The sequence below is a fragment of the Nuphar pumila genome, chromosome 13, assembly GCF_984573655.1.
Source record: "Nuphar pumila chromosome 13, dmNupPumi1.hap1.1, whole genome shotgun sequence".
Classification (NCBI taxonomy): domain Eukaryota; kingdom Viridiplantae; phylum Streptophyta; class Magnoliopsida; order Nymphaeales; family Nymphaeaceae; genus Nuphar; species Nuphar pumila.
Window position 1 is genome coordinate 91,473,875 of NC_143261.1, and position 18,780 is coordinate 91,492,654.

Genomic DNA, 18,780 nt, shown 5'->3' on the forward strand with positions numbered 1-18,780 from the left:
AAGAAAATCTTTTGTCTCATATAATAGATTCAAATCATTAGTTACAAGAAGAATATCAACTTATAAAACCAAAATTATGAACTTACTCCCACTAGTCTTAATATAAATGCACTAATCAACAATATTTTCAGTAAATTCAATGTTCATAATTACCTGATTGAACTTTTTATACCACTGGCGGAAGGCCTGTTTAAGTCCATAAATTGACTTCTTCAATTTGCAAACTAAATGATTCAAGTCATCTACACTGAAATCAGGAGGTTGTTGTATGTATATACCTCATCTTCCAGATTCTCATTCAGGAAGGCAGTTTTCACATTCATTTGATATATTTCTAAATCAAAATGAGCTACGAGGGTCATGATTATCCTCAACGATTTCTTAGTTGAGACAGGAGAAAAAGTCTTATTATAATCAATACCCTGTATCTGTGTGAAACCTTTTGCAACAAGCCTAGCCTTTTACCTTTTCACTTTACCTTTAGAGTTTGTTTTGGTCTTACAGACTCACTTACAACCAACAGGTCTAACTCTATCAGGTCGATATACAAGATCTCACACTTTGTTCTTTGCCATAGAGTCAAACTCTTCTTTCATGGCATTAATTCAATGCGTTGATCTTTCACTTTCAATGACTTCTGTAAAGATGAAAAAATCATCATCAATATCTATAAAATTATTGAACTCTTGCAAATACACTACATAGTTCGAATGGATAACAAATATTCTTGTCCTCGTAGACCTCCATACATGTGCTATAGGTGGTTCAAAATTAACTTCTGTATCATGTTGTTATTGTATATCCTCATCAACAACTTACTCTATTTGGGATTGATGTTCATTGATCAAACGTTCCCTGACATTATCTAATGGGACAATGACAGAAAAAACTGGGTCTTTCTCCTTCGCAGGTATGGAACCTGAATCCTGCATTTCCTTAAAATCAATATTTTAAGATGCATCTATCCCAATAGAACCATTTTCAAGAAACTTTGGTTTATCTATTTTCACTATATGTGGTGTATGAGATGGACAATAAAACCTAAAGCCCTTTGACCTTTCTGAATAACCAATGAAAAATCCACTAGTCGTCCTAGGATCAAATACTTTTATATGTGGGTTATATAGTTTAGCTTCAGTTGGACATCCCCATATGTGCATATATGACAAAGAAGGTTTTCTATCTCTCTATAACTCGTAAGGTGTCTTCTGAACAACCTTTGTAGGAACCTTATTCAAAATATATATTATTGTCCTAAGAGCTTCACCCAACAAGGTCAAGAGAAGGTTTGACTCGAACTATTTCTTTAATCATATGATTTTTTTTTCAGCTACATCATTCTGGTAAGCACTACCAGACATGGTATATTGAGGTACAATGTCTTCCTCTTTTAGAAATCACGTTAATGGCCCTTCTTTTTATCTCATCTCAGTGAAACGATCATAATATTTGCCACCTCTATCAGACCTGACAACCTTAATAACTTTACCAGTTTGTTTCTTTACTGCTTTCTTAAAGTTCTTAAAAACCTGAAAGACTTCTGATTTTTCAAATAATAAATAGAGATACATATACCATGAATAATCATCTATAAAGGTGATAAAATACTTTTCACCCGTATAATACGGTGAAAAAAGGCCGCAAACATCTGTATGCACCATCTCCAACTTTTCATTGTTGTGTTTGGCATCTTTTTTATACGTATTAAATTGCTTAACCTTTATGTAGTCAACGCATAGCTCTATATCTGTGAAATCAAGGGATCCAACGATTCCTTCTTTCATAAGTCTTTGGATTATCTATTTCGAGATATGCCCTAACCTTCGATGCCAAAGCAAGTAGAATTGATCTTCCTTTAGACCACGTTTATTGCCAATCAATGTGTTCTCAATAGAATGAGATTCTTGAATTTAAAATTTGGTTTTTAACTGATACAAACAATCACACGCATATGCAGAACCTACATTAATAAAAAAAATTTATAATAACAAGCTTGGAGCTTTCAAATTTAAAACTAAAACCAAACTTATCAAGTTTCGAAATTGAAATCAGGTTTCAACTATAGGATATAATATAAAATGTATCAACCAAATCCAAAATAAATCATGATTCCAACACAATTCTGCAGGTCCCAACGTTCTTGACATGCAAACACATCTTATTTTCTGAGAAGATGCTTCTTTCATGCTCTGTTGGTTCTCTTTTATTCATAAATGCTTGCAAAGACTTGGCAATGTGCACCATGGCACCAGAATCAATCCACCAACTATGTATTGGAACATGAATCAAATTTCACTAATGAGAAATGAATGACTTATTACATTTATTTTTGAGTCATTTCTTATGCTTCAAACTGTCCACCTTCTTATACATCTTCTTCTTGTAGAAGAAACACTTTATAGAAAAGCCTTCTGCCTGAGATTTGGCTTTCGCTTGAAAGTGAAAACTCTTCCAAGAGACTTTCTTATTGTTTTTCCTTTTGAAAGGACTTTTATTTGGCTCCGACCTCTGTTTTTCCTTATGAGAGGCCATATGTGCACTTGGCACCCTCTCACCCTTCAGTCTCTCCTCTTCTTCAATATACTTGGGCAATAGGTTATTAAAAGACCACTTATTGTTATGTGTGTTGTAAAAGATTTTGAAAGGTTCATATTTAGTAGGCAACGAAGTCAAAATCAGATGGACTAAGAAAGAATCAGAAATGATGAACTTAATGTCATTCAACTGAGATACAATATTTCTCATTTTCAAAATGTGTTGTCGGATGTGACTGTCACTAATATATTTTATAGATATCGATTTGGACATGAGCGTATGACCCTTGTCTTATTATAATTGACAAATTGAGTCTCAATGGCTCCCAAAAATTCTTTCACTGTCCTGCTGTGAGAAATGACACCTTGAATATTCTTAGTCACTCGAGATTGCAAAAGCAATAGGCTAAGTCTGTTTAAGCGCTCTCACTTCTCAGAAGCAACCTTTTGTTCGTCTGTGCTCTGCTCTGTAAGAGCAAGAGGTTCGTCAGTTCTAAGAGTCAAGTTAAGATCCATATAACCCAGAGTGAACAACACTATTTCTTTCTAATATGAAAAATTAGATCCGTCTAAAAGGAAAATGTTATTAGAATCATCGATAAGGAAAGAACCTCACATAACAAGGAACGAAAGATAAAATTTTATTATTGCTCAAACTAAACTTATGATAAAAAGGTGAAAAGTGAGACCCTTTATTATTCATCTTTTCTGAGACAAGTATAGTTGAGCCATTATCGTTCAACTGTGGTGAAAACGACAATACTCATAGTTGTTCCGCCTTTTCAATTCACAAGAAATTAACTTCAGTTGGTGAAAATAGCAGATCATTTAGCCAATAGCAATTCAGCACTGTACCTTTAGGTACAAACATGTTTTATGAGTTGGAATACACATCTACTATAGTACTCTGTGTGAATTTGGAACACAACAACCTGCCTTTGGGTAGAATGTTTGTTTTATAAAGTCATACAATCATAATAACGAATCTTAATACGGTCCAAAGAATTCTCAATCAACACAACTCAGATCACTTTGGTGATTGCATGAATCAGTCAATAAAGATCTTTTATCGAAAACATATTCGTATTATGGAGTATGCCCACACACACATGTTAATGCATGTATATTCATGACAAAATATATATTATATTATCAAAATATAAGTTTATGTTTCAACTTATATGCATAAACTAATAAAATGTCATGAATTTAGTCATAATTCATGCTTAAAAACATCATGCATAACTTAACCAACATAAAACACATGAATTAACATGCATAAGTCATGCTTTCTTAATAATGAACACTTATAAAGCATGAAAAATAACAAAAGCAAGCTCATATGGGTAAAATTCGGGGTTCTCAAGTTGAAACCAATTTGAAAACCCTGAACCGGTCTAAAACGATCCTGAACCGATCATCTAAGGGTCTAAACTAGTTCTAGACCTAATAAACTAGTACAAAACATGAACAAAAGCTCATAAAACTCTATAACCAAATGAGAAAATCATTGTCTTTTCATGGATTCATGAAAACAGAGTTTCTATATCTCAAAACTGGTGAAAAACTGAAAGAAACTGGTCAAAAATGGCTTCGAACCGATTCTGGAAATGACCATATCGATCATTGATCCGGTTTATGTTTAAATAGTGCTTGGACCCTGTTATGGATCCTATCTAGTCCAAACAGGATCCGGGATTGACCCGATCCAAACAAGATCTAGGTCGGACCCGATCCAAAGTGGACCCGGGTTAGACCCGGTCCGAACTTATTCCGGATCATGACTTAGTACATCTGGATCGTACCAGACTTGTAACCCAAATTGGTCTGATTATGATACAGTGGATTTGAACCCATATCCGATCCAAAACTTTCAGATCAGACCCAGACCCGAAAGCTAGACTTGATCCAAACCTTTCAGATCGGGACCGCCACTGGGTCAATATGCTGGACTTGATCCAGTACCCTGCTCATTAAAAAAATAGAAAACCGATGGCTTTCGATTTATGAGAAAACCGAAAGCCATCAGGTTTTCTTCGGTGACTGTTTCAGATTGGGTCGTGTCTGAAACCAACCTGTACTAGAACAATAGCCACGATAAAAACATAAATTGAATGCATTTGGTTTCTCAGAAAACCGAATGCCCTCAGTCATCCCACGTCGTCGTACAACGTCGCCGACCGACGTTGCCCCGACATCGGCGGACGGCACCGGCAGTCGGCCAGCGTCTGCCATCCATCGGTGAAAGAGAACGCCCTGTGATTTTCGGCGATGATCGGCCTTAGTAGAAAAAAATCCTTTTGGCGCAAAGGGGACATCGTCGGTGATGAGGCAGCGACCTCCAGCTCTCTCGACGATGACCCACAACGTTCGACAATCGTCAGCAATGGTGAACCCCACCTCGCTCGACTTTTCACCGCCCCCTTTTCAGAGGACAGCATCTACAAGCCCGTCGGGAATGGCGACTATGTATGTCGCTGACCTTTTCCAATGCAGAGGGTGGTATGTCATTGGCGTATCATCGACGACGATGCAGTGAGTGGTTCGGCGACAGCAGCCGATGACAATGTATGGCCGGAACCCCTCACCCCCCGACAAAAACGTCACCGACAGGTAATAGCTTTTCCTGATTTTTTTTTATCTGCCGTTCGGGATGGCTTTGCCTTCCGGCTGCAGAGGGTATCTCTAGTAGTGGTGGCAAGCTTTTCCTGATTCTCCTTCCTTCCCAGCGAAATCCGTTTCTGCGAAGGGGACTAGAGAGCGCTGCTGGCCAACCAGGGTATGGCTAGGCCGTCAGCCATTGGTAGCAAACGAGCATTTTGTATGCCGGCCTCATACTGCTACTTGCCGATGACACAAAAAATGTGATAGTAACAGCGAGAATCGGATACATTGACGTTGATGAGCATAAACCAAATGCTCGTGGAATACGTGATAAGTGGGCCCATAACCCAATGTTGGCAAGCGTTGAGGCCTAGCGAGGCGCTCCACCAAAATCCGAGGCTCAGTAAGCCTCAATTTTTTTACATTAAAATATAATATATAAGAGTCTATTCTTATTATTTTGAGTATGTTGAACACATTCATGGAATCATATTTGGCCAACACGACCTTCGCCGTATGGGGTTTGGAACCAACAAAGGATAGCAAACATTTTTCCTCATGTATATATTTCATTTGTGCCTGGACTTGGACATGGACCCGATTAACTTATATTTGGTTGGACCTTGGATCCATTATAAACCAGACCCGCTTAACTGGATAGTCTAATAAGGGGAGCAGATCGGGTCATGCTGAATGGAGAGCCACTCATTTTATACTTACGAGCCGAAATGGGTACGATATGCATTAATACCAAAGGATGGTGGATGGATGGGATTGCCTTTCTCACTTTCCATCCGCAATCAAAGACAGGTCTGGGTGAATATATTAGTACTCGTCAAACTGTACATACACACTCAATTTGGGAAGCAGATCAGGTCATGCCGACATCGTGGCCATTCGATTTGCATTTTAAAAAGCTCAAAAGTCAACAAAACCACGTGGCATTCATCCAAAATGCAAACAAACGGTCCGCATGAGCAAAAACGCTCATGTTCAACAGGACCTGATCTGCCCCCCTTTCCTGTGGACCGCAAACTAGCCGATCTCCACTCCCGACTCTTCCTCTTCATGAGAGTCTCTCTCTCGTTCACTCCTCTCTATGTTTACCCCCACACTCCCTCTCAGATCCCTCTCTCTCTCTCTCCCTCTCTCTGCTCTGCCTACTCCACTACCACCACCAAGAGCATCGTCGCCGCCGCCCACTGCGCCGGTGAGTCCCCTCCTCCCCTTCTTCTTCTTCTACTTTTCTTTTTTTTGCCGCTGGCGACAACTGCAGCTACCATGTTGCTGTTGCTGTTGCTGCTGCCACAAGCCAGGCAGAAGGGATTGGCCAAATGCCACCCTGTTGGGTGAGCTTACGCGGACTATTTGCCTCGCAGAGAGACGAGCAGAGAATGAGGGCCCTCAATATTAACCCTAATTTTCAGTCAAATGGGGGCTTTGACCCATATTTGACCAAAAAATTGAGGCATGTATGCCTCACTTTGAGGCGTGCCTCACCCCGAGGCGTACGCCTCAAAGCGTATGAGGCGTACGCCTTAGGGTATTTACGCTTTTATGATGTGCCTCAAGGCACAAAGGCCCTCGCCTTGAGGTGAGACGCCCTTTTTGCGAGTTGAGGCGTGTTTTTAATAACACTTGTTGGCATATTCACAAAATCAAAGCTGAAATGCAAATGTGTACCTGTAGATGCCATGAATGTGGCGTGTGGGTGCTCGACGTTCTTATCAGGCTGAGAATGTGGGCAATAGGGGTGTTGGTGGCTGATTACTCCGAATGTGACACTCCGCTAACTCTTATTAATTTCTCACTAAACAGTTCACTAACAGTCTCAAATAGGGTTACCTGATAGGTTGGACCATACCTAAAATGTCCTCCAGAGCTATTATTCAAAATTGATTTACATCAGGCTTCTTTTTTTAACGAGATTTCTATGTCTCGTTTATGTCAGACTATCTTAAGAATATGGTGGTCCGGGACAAAAGCCCTAAAACTAATATATACATATATATATATATATATATATATATATATATATATATATATATATATATATATATATATATATATATATATATATATATATATATATATATATATATATATATATAGAGAGAGAGAGAGAGAGAGAGAGAGAGAGAGAGAGAGAGAGAGAGAGAGAGTACCAAAACGACAAACGAAGGATATCATTTCCGGAGAAAGAAATCTGTGTGCTACCGGAGATCAACAATGCACTGTGCCTGAAAGACACGTTTTGGAGGTGATGTGTGACATTTAGGTCTTATTCAAGCTCAGGGTCATGAGATGAAAATCTCTCTCTCTCTCTGTCTTCCACATAAAACAAAATATTAAAAAGCGTTTTGTTTCGTTTTTTGGACTCTACTCGCTTTGCGTATATAGCCCCGACAAGCCTTTTTCTATAGCAAGTTAAAATAGATGTCTCCACCCTTTTGGCTGTCGGTCTGAAGTCCTGTATATAAAACCATAGTTAGTAGGAAGGAAAATGGATATGCAAAGTGATGTGAACGTGAGCGGAGCAGAAAAGAGTGTTAAAAAGTAGTATGACCTGAGAAGCAGAATTCGTTTTGAAAGCTATTATGGAAGAAAAAGTGAAAAACAATGAAGGAAAAACATTGAGAAGCAAAGAAAAAAAAAAAAACATTAACATAAGCTTATATTAGGTAGAAGTAGGTACTCCAGGAGCACCTTATCATTACCAATATATATATATATATATATATATATATATATATATATATATATATATATAATGTCTCTTTTTCTCCTTTTTGCCCTGTTAGGTTCCTTCAAAATTCATAATTTTTTGTTATTTTTCTCACATCCAACACCATATATGTGATTTATAGGTTTTGTTTAGTGGGAACCGGCTTTTGGATCACCCGAATCTGACTTGTATATAGGGTTTTTCGGTGATCCAAAATCAATGGTTATGAAGGAATCAGTTTTTCCTGGCTCATTAAATCACATTTTTTTGTTAAAAACATGATCCAAGAGTCAATTCCTACTAAATCGGGCAATGCAAAAACACATCTAATGGATCAGATCTATCGTAAAAACACTTCAACAAACTATGAGGCTTAACCGGATAAAACTAGAAAAGTGAGCTTAATATGTTCAGAGTTCTCTCTTTATATATATAAGATTAGCTTAACGATGGTTTTCTTTTCTTTCTTTCTTTCTTTCTTTTTACGCCAAGCACATGCCACACAGACCAGTGAAATGAGAAACTTTTACTGCTTTTCCTGCCAATTCTAAAGCCTAATTCAATGCCAAAGGAAGCTCCAAAGAAAACTTGGTTTCTTGTAACAAGGCTTGCATCAATCTAATGATACACTGGTTTAACTAATATAGTAGGTGGACTGATATAGACGACCATCATGTTTAATACTTTTGTATTTCATAAATGCTGGACGGTTCGTTCTTCAGCATTAATACTTTATTGACAACTTGCTTGACAATTCTGCCTTGTATCTTTATCTAGAAGCAAACAGTGGGAGGGACACCCAAATTGGATCAAGCCAGTTTGTAATAACTCCAACTACTATCTTGGCCACTAGTCCACTAAGTGTAGTCTATGACTTTTCACAGCTTGCAACTGGGCTGAGTCAAGTCAAACTAGTCTTGGCTGCAACAGATGTATGTGAGCGCACAAAAATTCAGATTTAGCTGTTAGAGCTCTCCTGCCAATTGGCCTAAGTGATTGAGGCAGATATGAAGGTATAGACCCCGCATGATGCCTTTTGACTTGCAATCTAGGCTGAGTCAAGTCAAATTGGTCTACAAGGTTGATGTAAAACCGGGGAACCATTTAGGAGAATTTTTTAATCAATTTTGAATTATCTAAGAAAAGAGAAAATAAATCTGAAAATAGCAAAAAATTCAATAAAATTGCTGGAAAGTAATAAAAAATTACAAAAAATGAATGAAAAGCATGAAATACACAAAATAAATTGAAAAAATAAACAATCTTGATTTCAACTCTAGTCTCTTAAACCCATAGACATTCTCTATATTCATAGGAAAAAAATCTTAATCTAAGTAAATCCAACATACCAATTTTGATAGACACTAATTAAGAAACTTGTTAGTTCTAATGAATTACTAAGTTGAAATATGAATCAAGTATTTAGATCTCATATCCATTCCAAGAGATTTAAGTAGGGATGGCAGTAGAGCCAGGGAAAGCAGGGCCCCGCCTTGCCTCATTTCGACCGGGGATGAAGAGTATGAAACGGGAAAGGAGGCAGGGACAAAGGTTAAAATCCATCCCTGTTCGGGGATGGAGGCAGGGATGGACGTACCCTTTTCCTGGCCACGCCCCGTCCCTGCAACTTTGCCCCGCCTCATCCCCGTTTGAACCGGGGATGGAGGACATGAAACGGGGATGGAGGTTAAAATCCATCCCCACCGGGGATGGAGGCCGGAATGGAGGTTCTAATCTTTAGGCGGGGCGGGGGTGAAGACCCCCGCCCAATGCCATCCCTAGATTTAAGAGCTTCTTTGGAATCTCGGCGATGTGATGGGTGTTTATGCGTTTTGTGGTCCCGAGGTAAAATCTTGGTCAAACTACTTTGGTGGTCCTGTTTCTAATCTGGGTGCTGGGATGGGCATTTATGCATTTGGAAGAGAAAGTGAGGCCCTTTCTCCATTGTATTTACACTAAACCATGGACTTGGCAGCTGCCATTTCTTCACATACATAAACAATGTAAACCCCCATCCCAGCTACAGATTCCAAACAGCCCCTAAGTAAAAACTAAAAAGATCGAAATTTTAAAATAGATCCAAATGAACCGTGTGAACCTGGAATCCTATCGCTCTACTCTTGCATCAGATGGTCATACCTAGTGCAGTTCCATCTTAAGGTGCTAAGAAGATGCAGGTGGAAGTAGACCTTTTGCATCAAGCGGCCGTCTTCATGACTCAAACTCTCGAGAGCAGGTTGTATGTTACCCCCTGAATACGTGACGGCGTGTTCGGGGTCCGAATGAGTGCCACGTGGCACTCATTTGGACCCCTGAACACGGGACCGCGTGTTCGGGTCCAAATGAGTGCCACGTGGTACTCATTACAACCTGGTCGCCAAACTCTCTCTCTCTCTCATTTCCATACTGACAACTCCAGCACTTTCTTGTTGTACTAGGGCAAAATCCTTTGAAGATAAATTAATATATGACTAGAAGTGCAGTTATGGAGAGGGAAGAGCCACATTTACACCCAAGAGGAAAAAAACATGGGGGAAAACTTGTTTTCCATTTGTGGGAAGCACACTTCCCACTTTGCTTTTTAAAATGGCTTTCACTTTCCCCTTGCTACTTTTTTTTTTATGTTTTTCATATTAAATCTATTATTTTTTATTTTCCCCTTGCTTTCTCTATGTTTTTCCTATAGCTTCTTACGTTTTCCTTTTTGCTTCTTAGTCATTTCCACAGTCATTTTCAAAATGAATCATGCTTCATACGAGTAATAGGTCCGTGCTAAACCGATTTGATGCTAAACCGCATGCTAAATGGGTTTCTCAGCTTCTCCGTTGCTTTTTATGCTGTTCCAGCCCTATAAATGTGTTGGGGATGGTCGATTTACTAAGATCCACATCTGGATCATGTGTTTTTTGAAGAAAAAAAATGATGTTTGGAGCCATGAAAATTTACAAAGATTTAAGACCGTTGATTTTAGAACTTTTATAAAAACCCACCCATGTGTTGATCCCTATAAAATCAAGTACATAAATCACATATGTAGGGTCAGAATTTAAAAATAAAATAAAAAAAGCCCGAAAAAACCTATTATTTAGCACATGATTTAGCACCAAATGGGTTTAGCACTTTCAAAATGAACCCTGCTTCCCGCATTTCTTCTCATATTAATTTCGTATAATAGTAATTATGCTGTAATACACACACGGCTGCAGCATAGGTAATCTAAATCCTCTTCATGTGAGCTAAGGTTGTCATCGATCAGGGTGCACTCAAACTTGCCCGTATAAGAAGCAGAATAAGCAGTGGGGTTTCGGTTAGTTGGGTCCAGAAAATAGAATCCCTAACCCAACCTACATAATTTATGATGTATTTTGAATACATTTTCTTTACATAAAAATATATAAGAAAACACTCAGGTCAGTTGGGTAGGGTTGGACATCCAACAAGGCCAAACCTGATCCATATGTTACTCTTGTGGGCATAAGCTCTACCTAATTAACATTTGGTACAGCATTTTTATGTGCATATCTGGATATCCGACTTCAGGTCAGGTCGGGTACCCGAAACAGACCCTGCCAATTGACAGCCCTAATGTGAACATTCAACTCGATTCAAATTGGTCTTTGGCATTCCTGCTGAGTTGGTGCAACTGGCTAAGTGACTGACTATTTTAGGTTTCAACTGAGTCAAGTCGCATGGGCTGCTCAGACCCATCAAACCCTCTCTTCCCGGACCATCTTATCATGTAATGAAAGCTAATTTGGGCTTAAATATTTTCACAAATTTTGGTAGGTTGCTGAGGAGTCACTAGAATATGTTTACTGAAGAATCTTAGGAAAATGGATATGCATCATAATCGCCTATTCGAGAGCCAGTCCCCATAAACTGGCCATGTAGATCCCATCCGCATGGTAAAATTTAAGAAAAAAAAAAACTCATGAAAATCTCGGTTCATACTCCAATAAACATATATATTTCCAGTAAACATATTCTTGTGACTCAAGTTCCTAAGAACTAGGGATATGCCCTACAAATTATGTAATCGCTGATGGGGTGTAAACTGGCAGTGCAGGATCCTGTGATCCAGATCCATTATGCATACCTCCTAATTGGATCTGAAAAAATCTAATGTTAAAATATTTAAAAATAGTTTTTTATTGATGAAAAAATTTGTGTCCTCGTGTCCTATTTTTTTAAAAAAAAACAAAAGTTCAAACTATCGAGTCGAACTCGAATCCCACATGCTCAAGTCCAAGAATCATTGTGACATAGCCTACCCATTAGGGTAGTTCCTATATTTTTGTCATATTTGAGAAACAGTGTTGATTCCAAATCAAGTCTGAAACCGAAATGGTCCATTTGACCCAAGTCAGAATCTAATTCAAATAACACATTCAGGTTCTATTTCGAGATTCATATCAAAAAACAATGCGGATTCGTACTGGAAGTCTGATTCAATGGGATCCATTTTCTTCGAAATAGGAACCTCATAATGTATAAATAAATGGATTTTTTTTTTCTTTTGTGAACTTGTAGATCTTTCTAAGTTTGTGTTATTAATATCTGAAAAAACTCCACCATAATAATTCAATAACCTGACAGGACCGATTTAACAGTATTAGGGTCTAAACCTGTCCTACCGTCTCAAAGCTAGATCCTGGTCCAGTCATACCAGATTCAGCTTAGGACTAGTGTTACCCATAGACTCCAAGTGTGACAAATATCGTATGATTTTCAAATATATTGCAAAAATATCGTGTTACTTTGAAAAATGTGGTGATGCTTTTATTTTTTTAACAATTTATCTGTTGGTTAAATTTGGAGAAATAGGTCTTTTATATTTGTTATATATTTGGAACAAATATCTTACCAATAAAATTTAAAAAAATTTCAACTTTTCATAAGCTATGTCACATGGGCACTTCCACATGCCTTCGAGTCGTGTCCCCTTCATACTATTCTTAATAAAAAAAAATTGCACAAAAATAACGTGTCCCCTTGTCCTCGTTGGGTTTGTCGTTAAAAACCCTTCACACTGGTTGACTGCCTAGTTGGGTTTGGGTTTGGGTCCAAACTAGTCAACTTCTGGGGTCACGGGGTCAGCGGGCAGGTTGCGAATTCACGTGAGGTGCTGACCGTAGGACGTTAGGAAAACGGGTGACTGCACTTAGTTTTACCAAACAGCCATTTTTGTTGAAAAAGGCTGGCAGTTTCGTCGTCAGGCGACGTTCCACACGCGGCACCGAAACCACCCTTTGATACCTTCTTTATTACATTTTTCTGCCACGCTGCAGCTCATGGTGCGGGTCTTGATCGTATATGCGATTGACCCGAATCATTTTCTTGCTTAGGTATCCTGGTCGTAGTATCTAATTAAGTGGATATATTTTTTTTTTGCTAAAAAATATACGAATATGATGAGCACCTCTATTATTTCATGGATTTTTATGTCGATAATTGATTTTATTATAATCAGATTTTATGCACAAAACTGATTATCATAGATGTGACAGGATCCGACCCGCCCCCGATAACTCAGAAAAAAACTGAGGGCATTCTCGGGAAGCTCAGACATACGATGAACCTCGCCAACAGGGGGAAACGTCGTCCATACTGCTGGGAGCCACCTTGGGGCCCGCAACGGACGACGGACGGTCAGCGTCCGTAACGGCGTTAAGAGCTCCCGAGGACTATAAATAGCGGGAGAGGGCGGCCGTCTCTTTATGCGCTCTTCCTTTTCCAGTTTCCTTCATCTGCAAAATTTCGTTACCAATTTCTTCCGGAAAAGAGAAGGGGAAAAAGAGAACTGAGAGGCCACCATGGAAGCAATCCTGTCGAGAACCAGTTCTGGCCATATCGTGGTCCCGACGATCGGCTCCGGCTCGCCGAGAAACTTTTCCGATCAGTGTTCCAGCAACGGAGTCTCTTTTCCTGCAAGGACCGGCGCCGTTTCGTCGCCCAGGACTACCCTGAATTTCGAGGTGAGGGACTCCGGTCACTCTCCCGTATTCCGGAGGGAGAGGTCGGAAACCGACCTCGTGCGGCTGGAGAGGAGGGATTCCGGTGCCGGATTCGGCCTCAAAAGGTTAGCTTCTTCTTGTTTTCCAGCGGTTGCGGAGTCGAAGAGTTCCGGGGGGGAGGTTCGTGAAAAGAGTGTGAGGATTTTGGAAGGGATGGAGGAGGAAGATGAGGAAACTCTGATGATCGAGAAGAAGATCTGGAGCCTCTACGGGGTGGTGACGGACGACGAGTTGTCGACGAAAGAATTAGGTTTTGGCGGTGGCGGTGGTGGGAAGGGAAGGAAGACCGGCGGTGGGGGTGGAGGAAGAGGCGAAGGGAGCCGGTCGTCCAGTGGCGGAGGAGCGGATCAGAGTAGGGTCGGGGCGTACTATGAGGAGATGTTGAAGGCGAACCCTGGCAATCCTCTTTTGCTGATGAATTATGGGAAATATTTGCATGAGGTATGCAAAATTATCTCTTTTTTGTATTCAGTTGGGGGTTTTCTGTCCAGCGCTCTTTTTGTTTACTATTATTGATCGTAATTGCTTGCGATCTTCCTCTCACGGCCCGACGTGCTCTGTTTTTTGGTCTCTGTTTTATAGCTTGAAGACTATCATTAATATTTTTAAGATCTCTCGTTTCTCTTTCTACCTTTGTGCTTGTTCTCAAGCTTTGTTTTTTCGTTCTCTTCTTCATTCTTCTGTTCTTGGACTCCTGTGCGTTTCGTCCTTTGCGTTTGTGAGGTATGTAAAATTATCTCTTTTTTGTATTCAGTTGGGGGTTTTCTGTCCAGCGCTCTTTTTGTTTACTATTATTGATCGTAATTGCTTGCGATCTTCCTCTCACGGCCCGACGTGCTCTGTTTTTTGGTCTCTGTTTTATAGCTTGAAGACTATCATTAATATTTTTAAGATCTCTCGTTTCTCTTTCTACCTTTGTGCTTGTTCTCAAGCTTTGTTTTTTCGTTCTCTTCTTCATTCTTCTGTTCTTGGACTCCTGTGCGTTTCGTCCTTTGCGTTTGTGAGGTATGTAAAATTATCTCTTTTTTGTATTCAGTTGGGGGTTTTCTGTCCAGCGCTCTTTTTGTTTACTATTATTCATCGTAATTGCTTGCGATCTTCCTCTCACGGCCCGACGTGCTCTGTTTTTTGGTCTCTGTTTTATAGCTTGAAGACTATCATTAATATTTTTAAGATCTCTCGTTTCTCTTTCTACCTTTGTGCTTTTTCTCAAGCTTTGTTTTTTCGTTCTCTTCTTCATTCTTCTGTTCTTGGACTCCTGTGCGTTTCGTCCTTTGCGTTTGTGAGGTATGTAAAATTATCTCTTTTTTGTATTCAGTTGGGGGTTTTCTGTCCAGCGCTCTTTTTGTTTACTATTATTCATCGTAATTGCTTGCGATCTTCCTCTCACGGCCCGACGTGCTCTGTTTTTTGGTCTCTGTTTTATAGCTTGAAGACTATCATTAATATTTTTAAGATCTCTCGTTTCTCTTTCTACCTTTGTGTTTGTTCTCAAGCTTTGTTTTTTCGTTCTCTTCTTCATTCTTCTGTTCTTGGACTCCTGTGCGTTTCGTCCTTTCTTTTTGTTTCTTAAGGGGGCGGCGAAATATTATGCACATTCACACGCATGCGAGGTGCTATTTGATCTACATGGCCCCACGTATTACGAAAAATGAAAATTCTCTTTCTATTTTAATTTGGTTATTAAGAGCTGTATATTTTGGTTTCGGTATTTGAAAATCCCCGCTGCAACAAGCTGTCTGAAATAATGAGATCAATTGAACAAGTAATTTGCGTGTGTATTGTTGCGAATTTGTCGAGGCGGAGTGAAATAGCAAAGCTTAATTTTTATTGGTATCCCCTTGCCTTTTGTAGGCCTTCTTCTAATTGGTTGTTGGTACGTGTCTACAGGTAGAAAAGGACGCAGCTAAGGCGGAGGAATGCTATGGAAGAGCCATCTTAGAGAGTCCGGGTGATGGCGAGGTGTTGTCTCTGTACGCCAAATTGATTTGGGACATCCACGGAGACGAAAAAAGAGCTGAGAGCTACTTTGACCAAGCCATCAAAGCGGCCCCAGATGACTGGTAATGCTAATTTCTTTTCAATCTGTGTTTTTCTCCACAACACACGGAGAGAGGGAGAGAGAGAGAGGTGTTGCATGGTTTAATTCTTTTTTGCAACGATAATGCAGCTATGTGCTTGGTTCATACGCTCACTTCCTGTGGGATGCTGAAGAAGGGGAAGAGGAAAATCTAGAGGAGAATGCGGTGGCTGCATCTCCGTTGATTGCGGCCTATTAACGAAGACGATGAGCTGCTGCTACTTCAAATACTACCTTTAGTGTTACTACCACGCCAATCGTTATTGCCAGTAGCCACTTCGCTGGTAGTGCTGATAACTAAGCTCTTTTTTGCATCATAAGAGGAGAGTACTTGATAATCTGATGAGAATAAGGGGAGCAACTGTATCTACTTTTGTTGCGAATTTTGGTTATAGAGGTGGAATGTGCGGTCTGGTTCAGTTGTATAGTTGTACAGTACCTACTGCTGTTGTACCAGAACTCACTGACCCTGTAAACTGCAGCTTTTTTACGGTCACAGAAGCGGCGTTATCTTCTTTCTCCGTATATATATATATATATATATATATATATATATATATATATATATATATATATATATTAATACGTTCTTTAGGCCCTCTTTTTAATTAGGTCTCGTTAGGCCTTTTTAAAAATAGTAGTTTTAAGTATTTCTTTTCTCACGTCTAACTATGTAGATGTGATTTGTAGGTCTTTGTTTACTGGGAACCAACTCTATACAGTTTTTTCATCCAAAATCAATGAGTATGAAAAACTGCTCATAAAATCATGTTTTTTCATTGAAAAAACGTGATCCAAAAGCCCATTCTTTAACACATCTAACGGTTAAAATCTATCATAAAACAATTAAAACCTCTAGGTCTGAACGGGTGGACCCAGAAATAAGGCCTAATATATATATATATATATATATCTCGAAAGAAATGGCATTTGGATGCATGAGATTAAGCTTGCTTGCAATTTCGGATGTTCTTTTGACATGGCAATCGGGTTGGGTTGGTGGGTCGTGTCGGCGGGTCAGCATACCTCTACACGGCCCGTTTATTAAACGGGTTGTTTGTGGCAATCACGAACCTGACCCATTTATTAAACGGGTAACCTGACACGGTTAACCCGTTTAATAAACGGGTCGGGTCGGGTAAACGGGTTGGCAGGTTAGCGGGCGGGTTGGCAGGTCGGGTTCAGGGTTTTATATTGAAAAGTTTACGAGTTGGTGGGTTAGCGGGCGGGTTGGTGGGTCGGGTTTGGGTAAACGGGTTGACCCACCTGCCTAACCCGTTTATTAAACGGGTTGGCGGGTTGGCATACCCCTAACACGAACCCGATCCGTTTAATAAACGGGTTAGGCGGGTCGACCCATTTACGGCACGAACCCATTTAAGCCAAACCCGAACCGGGCTAAGAAGCGGGTTGTGTCAGAATTTGCCACTCCCAGTAACAGGTGAAGGAGAGAGGGTGGATCAGGGAAAAGATAGGAGATTTTGAAGGGTAGATTGGTCATTGAGTATTCAAATTAAATAATATAATTTATGCAAATGACAGAAAACCCATTAAAATTACATAGTAGCCATTTTTAAGGGCATATACTGTCTTAAAATCAATTGTGCATGTTATTAAAATGCAAAAACGGTTGTGGGTTGTAACACTTCCTCTATATATATATATATATATATAAATAAAATCGTTGAACTTGGGTGAGACTCACAAGACAAATTTTTTAAAGTCGCTCGGTCAACACATGACCTACTCACATTATGGGGTCTCTCTATACATTCATGCTTGAGAGAGAGAGAGAGAGAGAGGGGGGGAGTCTCTCTCCTTTTTATAATACGATCCAAAGCTTACACGTTTTGGGGGTCTCTCTCAAATAAGAAGACTCAGTTACAATTTGAGTTGAACTATTTACAATTAGGCTCATTACTAGACTTCTTAGACAGAGCCTTTCCTGGATGAGCAATCTTTCTGAATAGGTAGTCCATGATTCACCTCAATGTGAGAACATGCCTGGTGATCCAACTTAATGTGTGGATCAGCTTAATGAGGGTCCAATTCAATCGTGTATAGTATTTCTTCACATGCCCCTTCAAATTAATCTCTCTAAGATTCAGCTTGTCTTGAAAAATAATAAAGTTTTGGTCGTCTGATCCTTGTTAAGAATGATTTTTGGGGGGGACAAATTGGACTTTAAGATCTTTGTGAGCAACCTTTTTGGGAACAAAGTAATAGTCAATCTCTATGTGTGTTTTTTAGAATGAAACACGCAATTGACCATTAAATTTGTAACTTTCAAATTATCACATCCAAGGGTGTCAACAGGTCGGGTTTACTCGGACCCAACCCACCAAACTCTATCAGGTCTGGGTACGGTGATAAATAACAATACTTGATTAAAACCCGGGTCCTGACCCAAAGGTCTGATTAATACATGGAGTTGGGTATAATTTATGAAATTTTATACTGGGTTTGGTTCATGTAATTCTCATCGGGTTTGGGTATGATTTCTCTTATGGTGGGTCTGATTAGACTCGGGTTTGAACCTGTTACCATACCCAAAAATTGGGGCTAGGTCTGGTTCCACTTGGGTTTGAATCAAATCTAACTTGTTGGCACCCCTAATCATACCAAAGGATTGGGACCTTTGGGGAATTAAGACATAAACCCTTCAAGAGTTGTTTGGCCATATTAGTTTTGAGGTTGCCCAAGCAATGGCCTTGCATTCGGCTTTTGTATTTGATTGAGCGACTATATGTTGTTTGAATGAGCTCTAGGACAACACATTAAGCCCTAAAAATGTAAGATATCTACTGGTAGTCTTTCAATTAT

The 18,780-nt window shown here is 39.6% G+C and overlaps 1 protein-coding gene across 1 annotated transcript; it reads left to right on the top strand.

Annotated features, from left to right (window-relative positions):
• The first annotated feature begins 13,586 nt into the window (after positions 1-13,586).
• Positions 13,587-16,458, top strand: LOC149819151 (uncharacterized). The gene is made up of 3 exons (XM_089984956.1): positions 13,587-14,318; positions 15,768-15,940; positions 16,048-16,458. Exons 1-3 carry the CDS (start codon positions 13,677-13,679, stop codon positions 16,154-16,156), a joined length of 924 nt encoding a protein of 307 aa, XP_089841082.1. The 5' UTR covers positions 13,587-13,676; the 3' UTR covers positions 16,157-16,458.
• Positions 16,459-18,780: the final 2,322 nt, after the last annotated feature.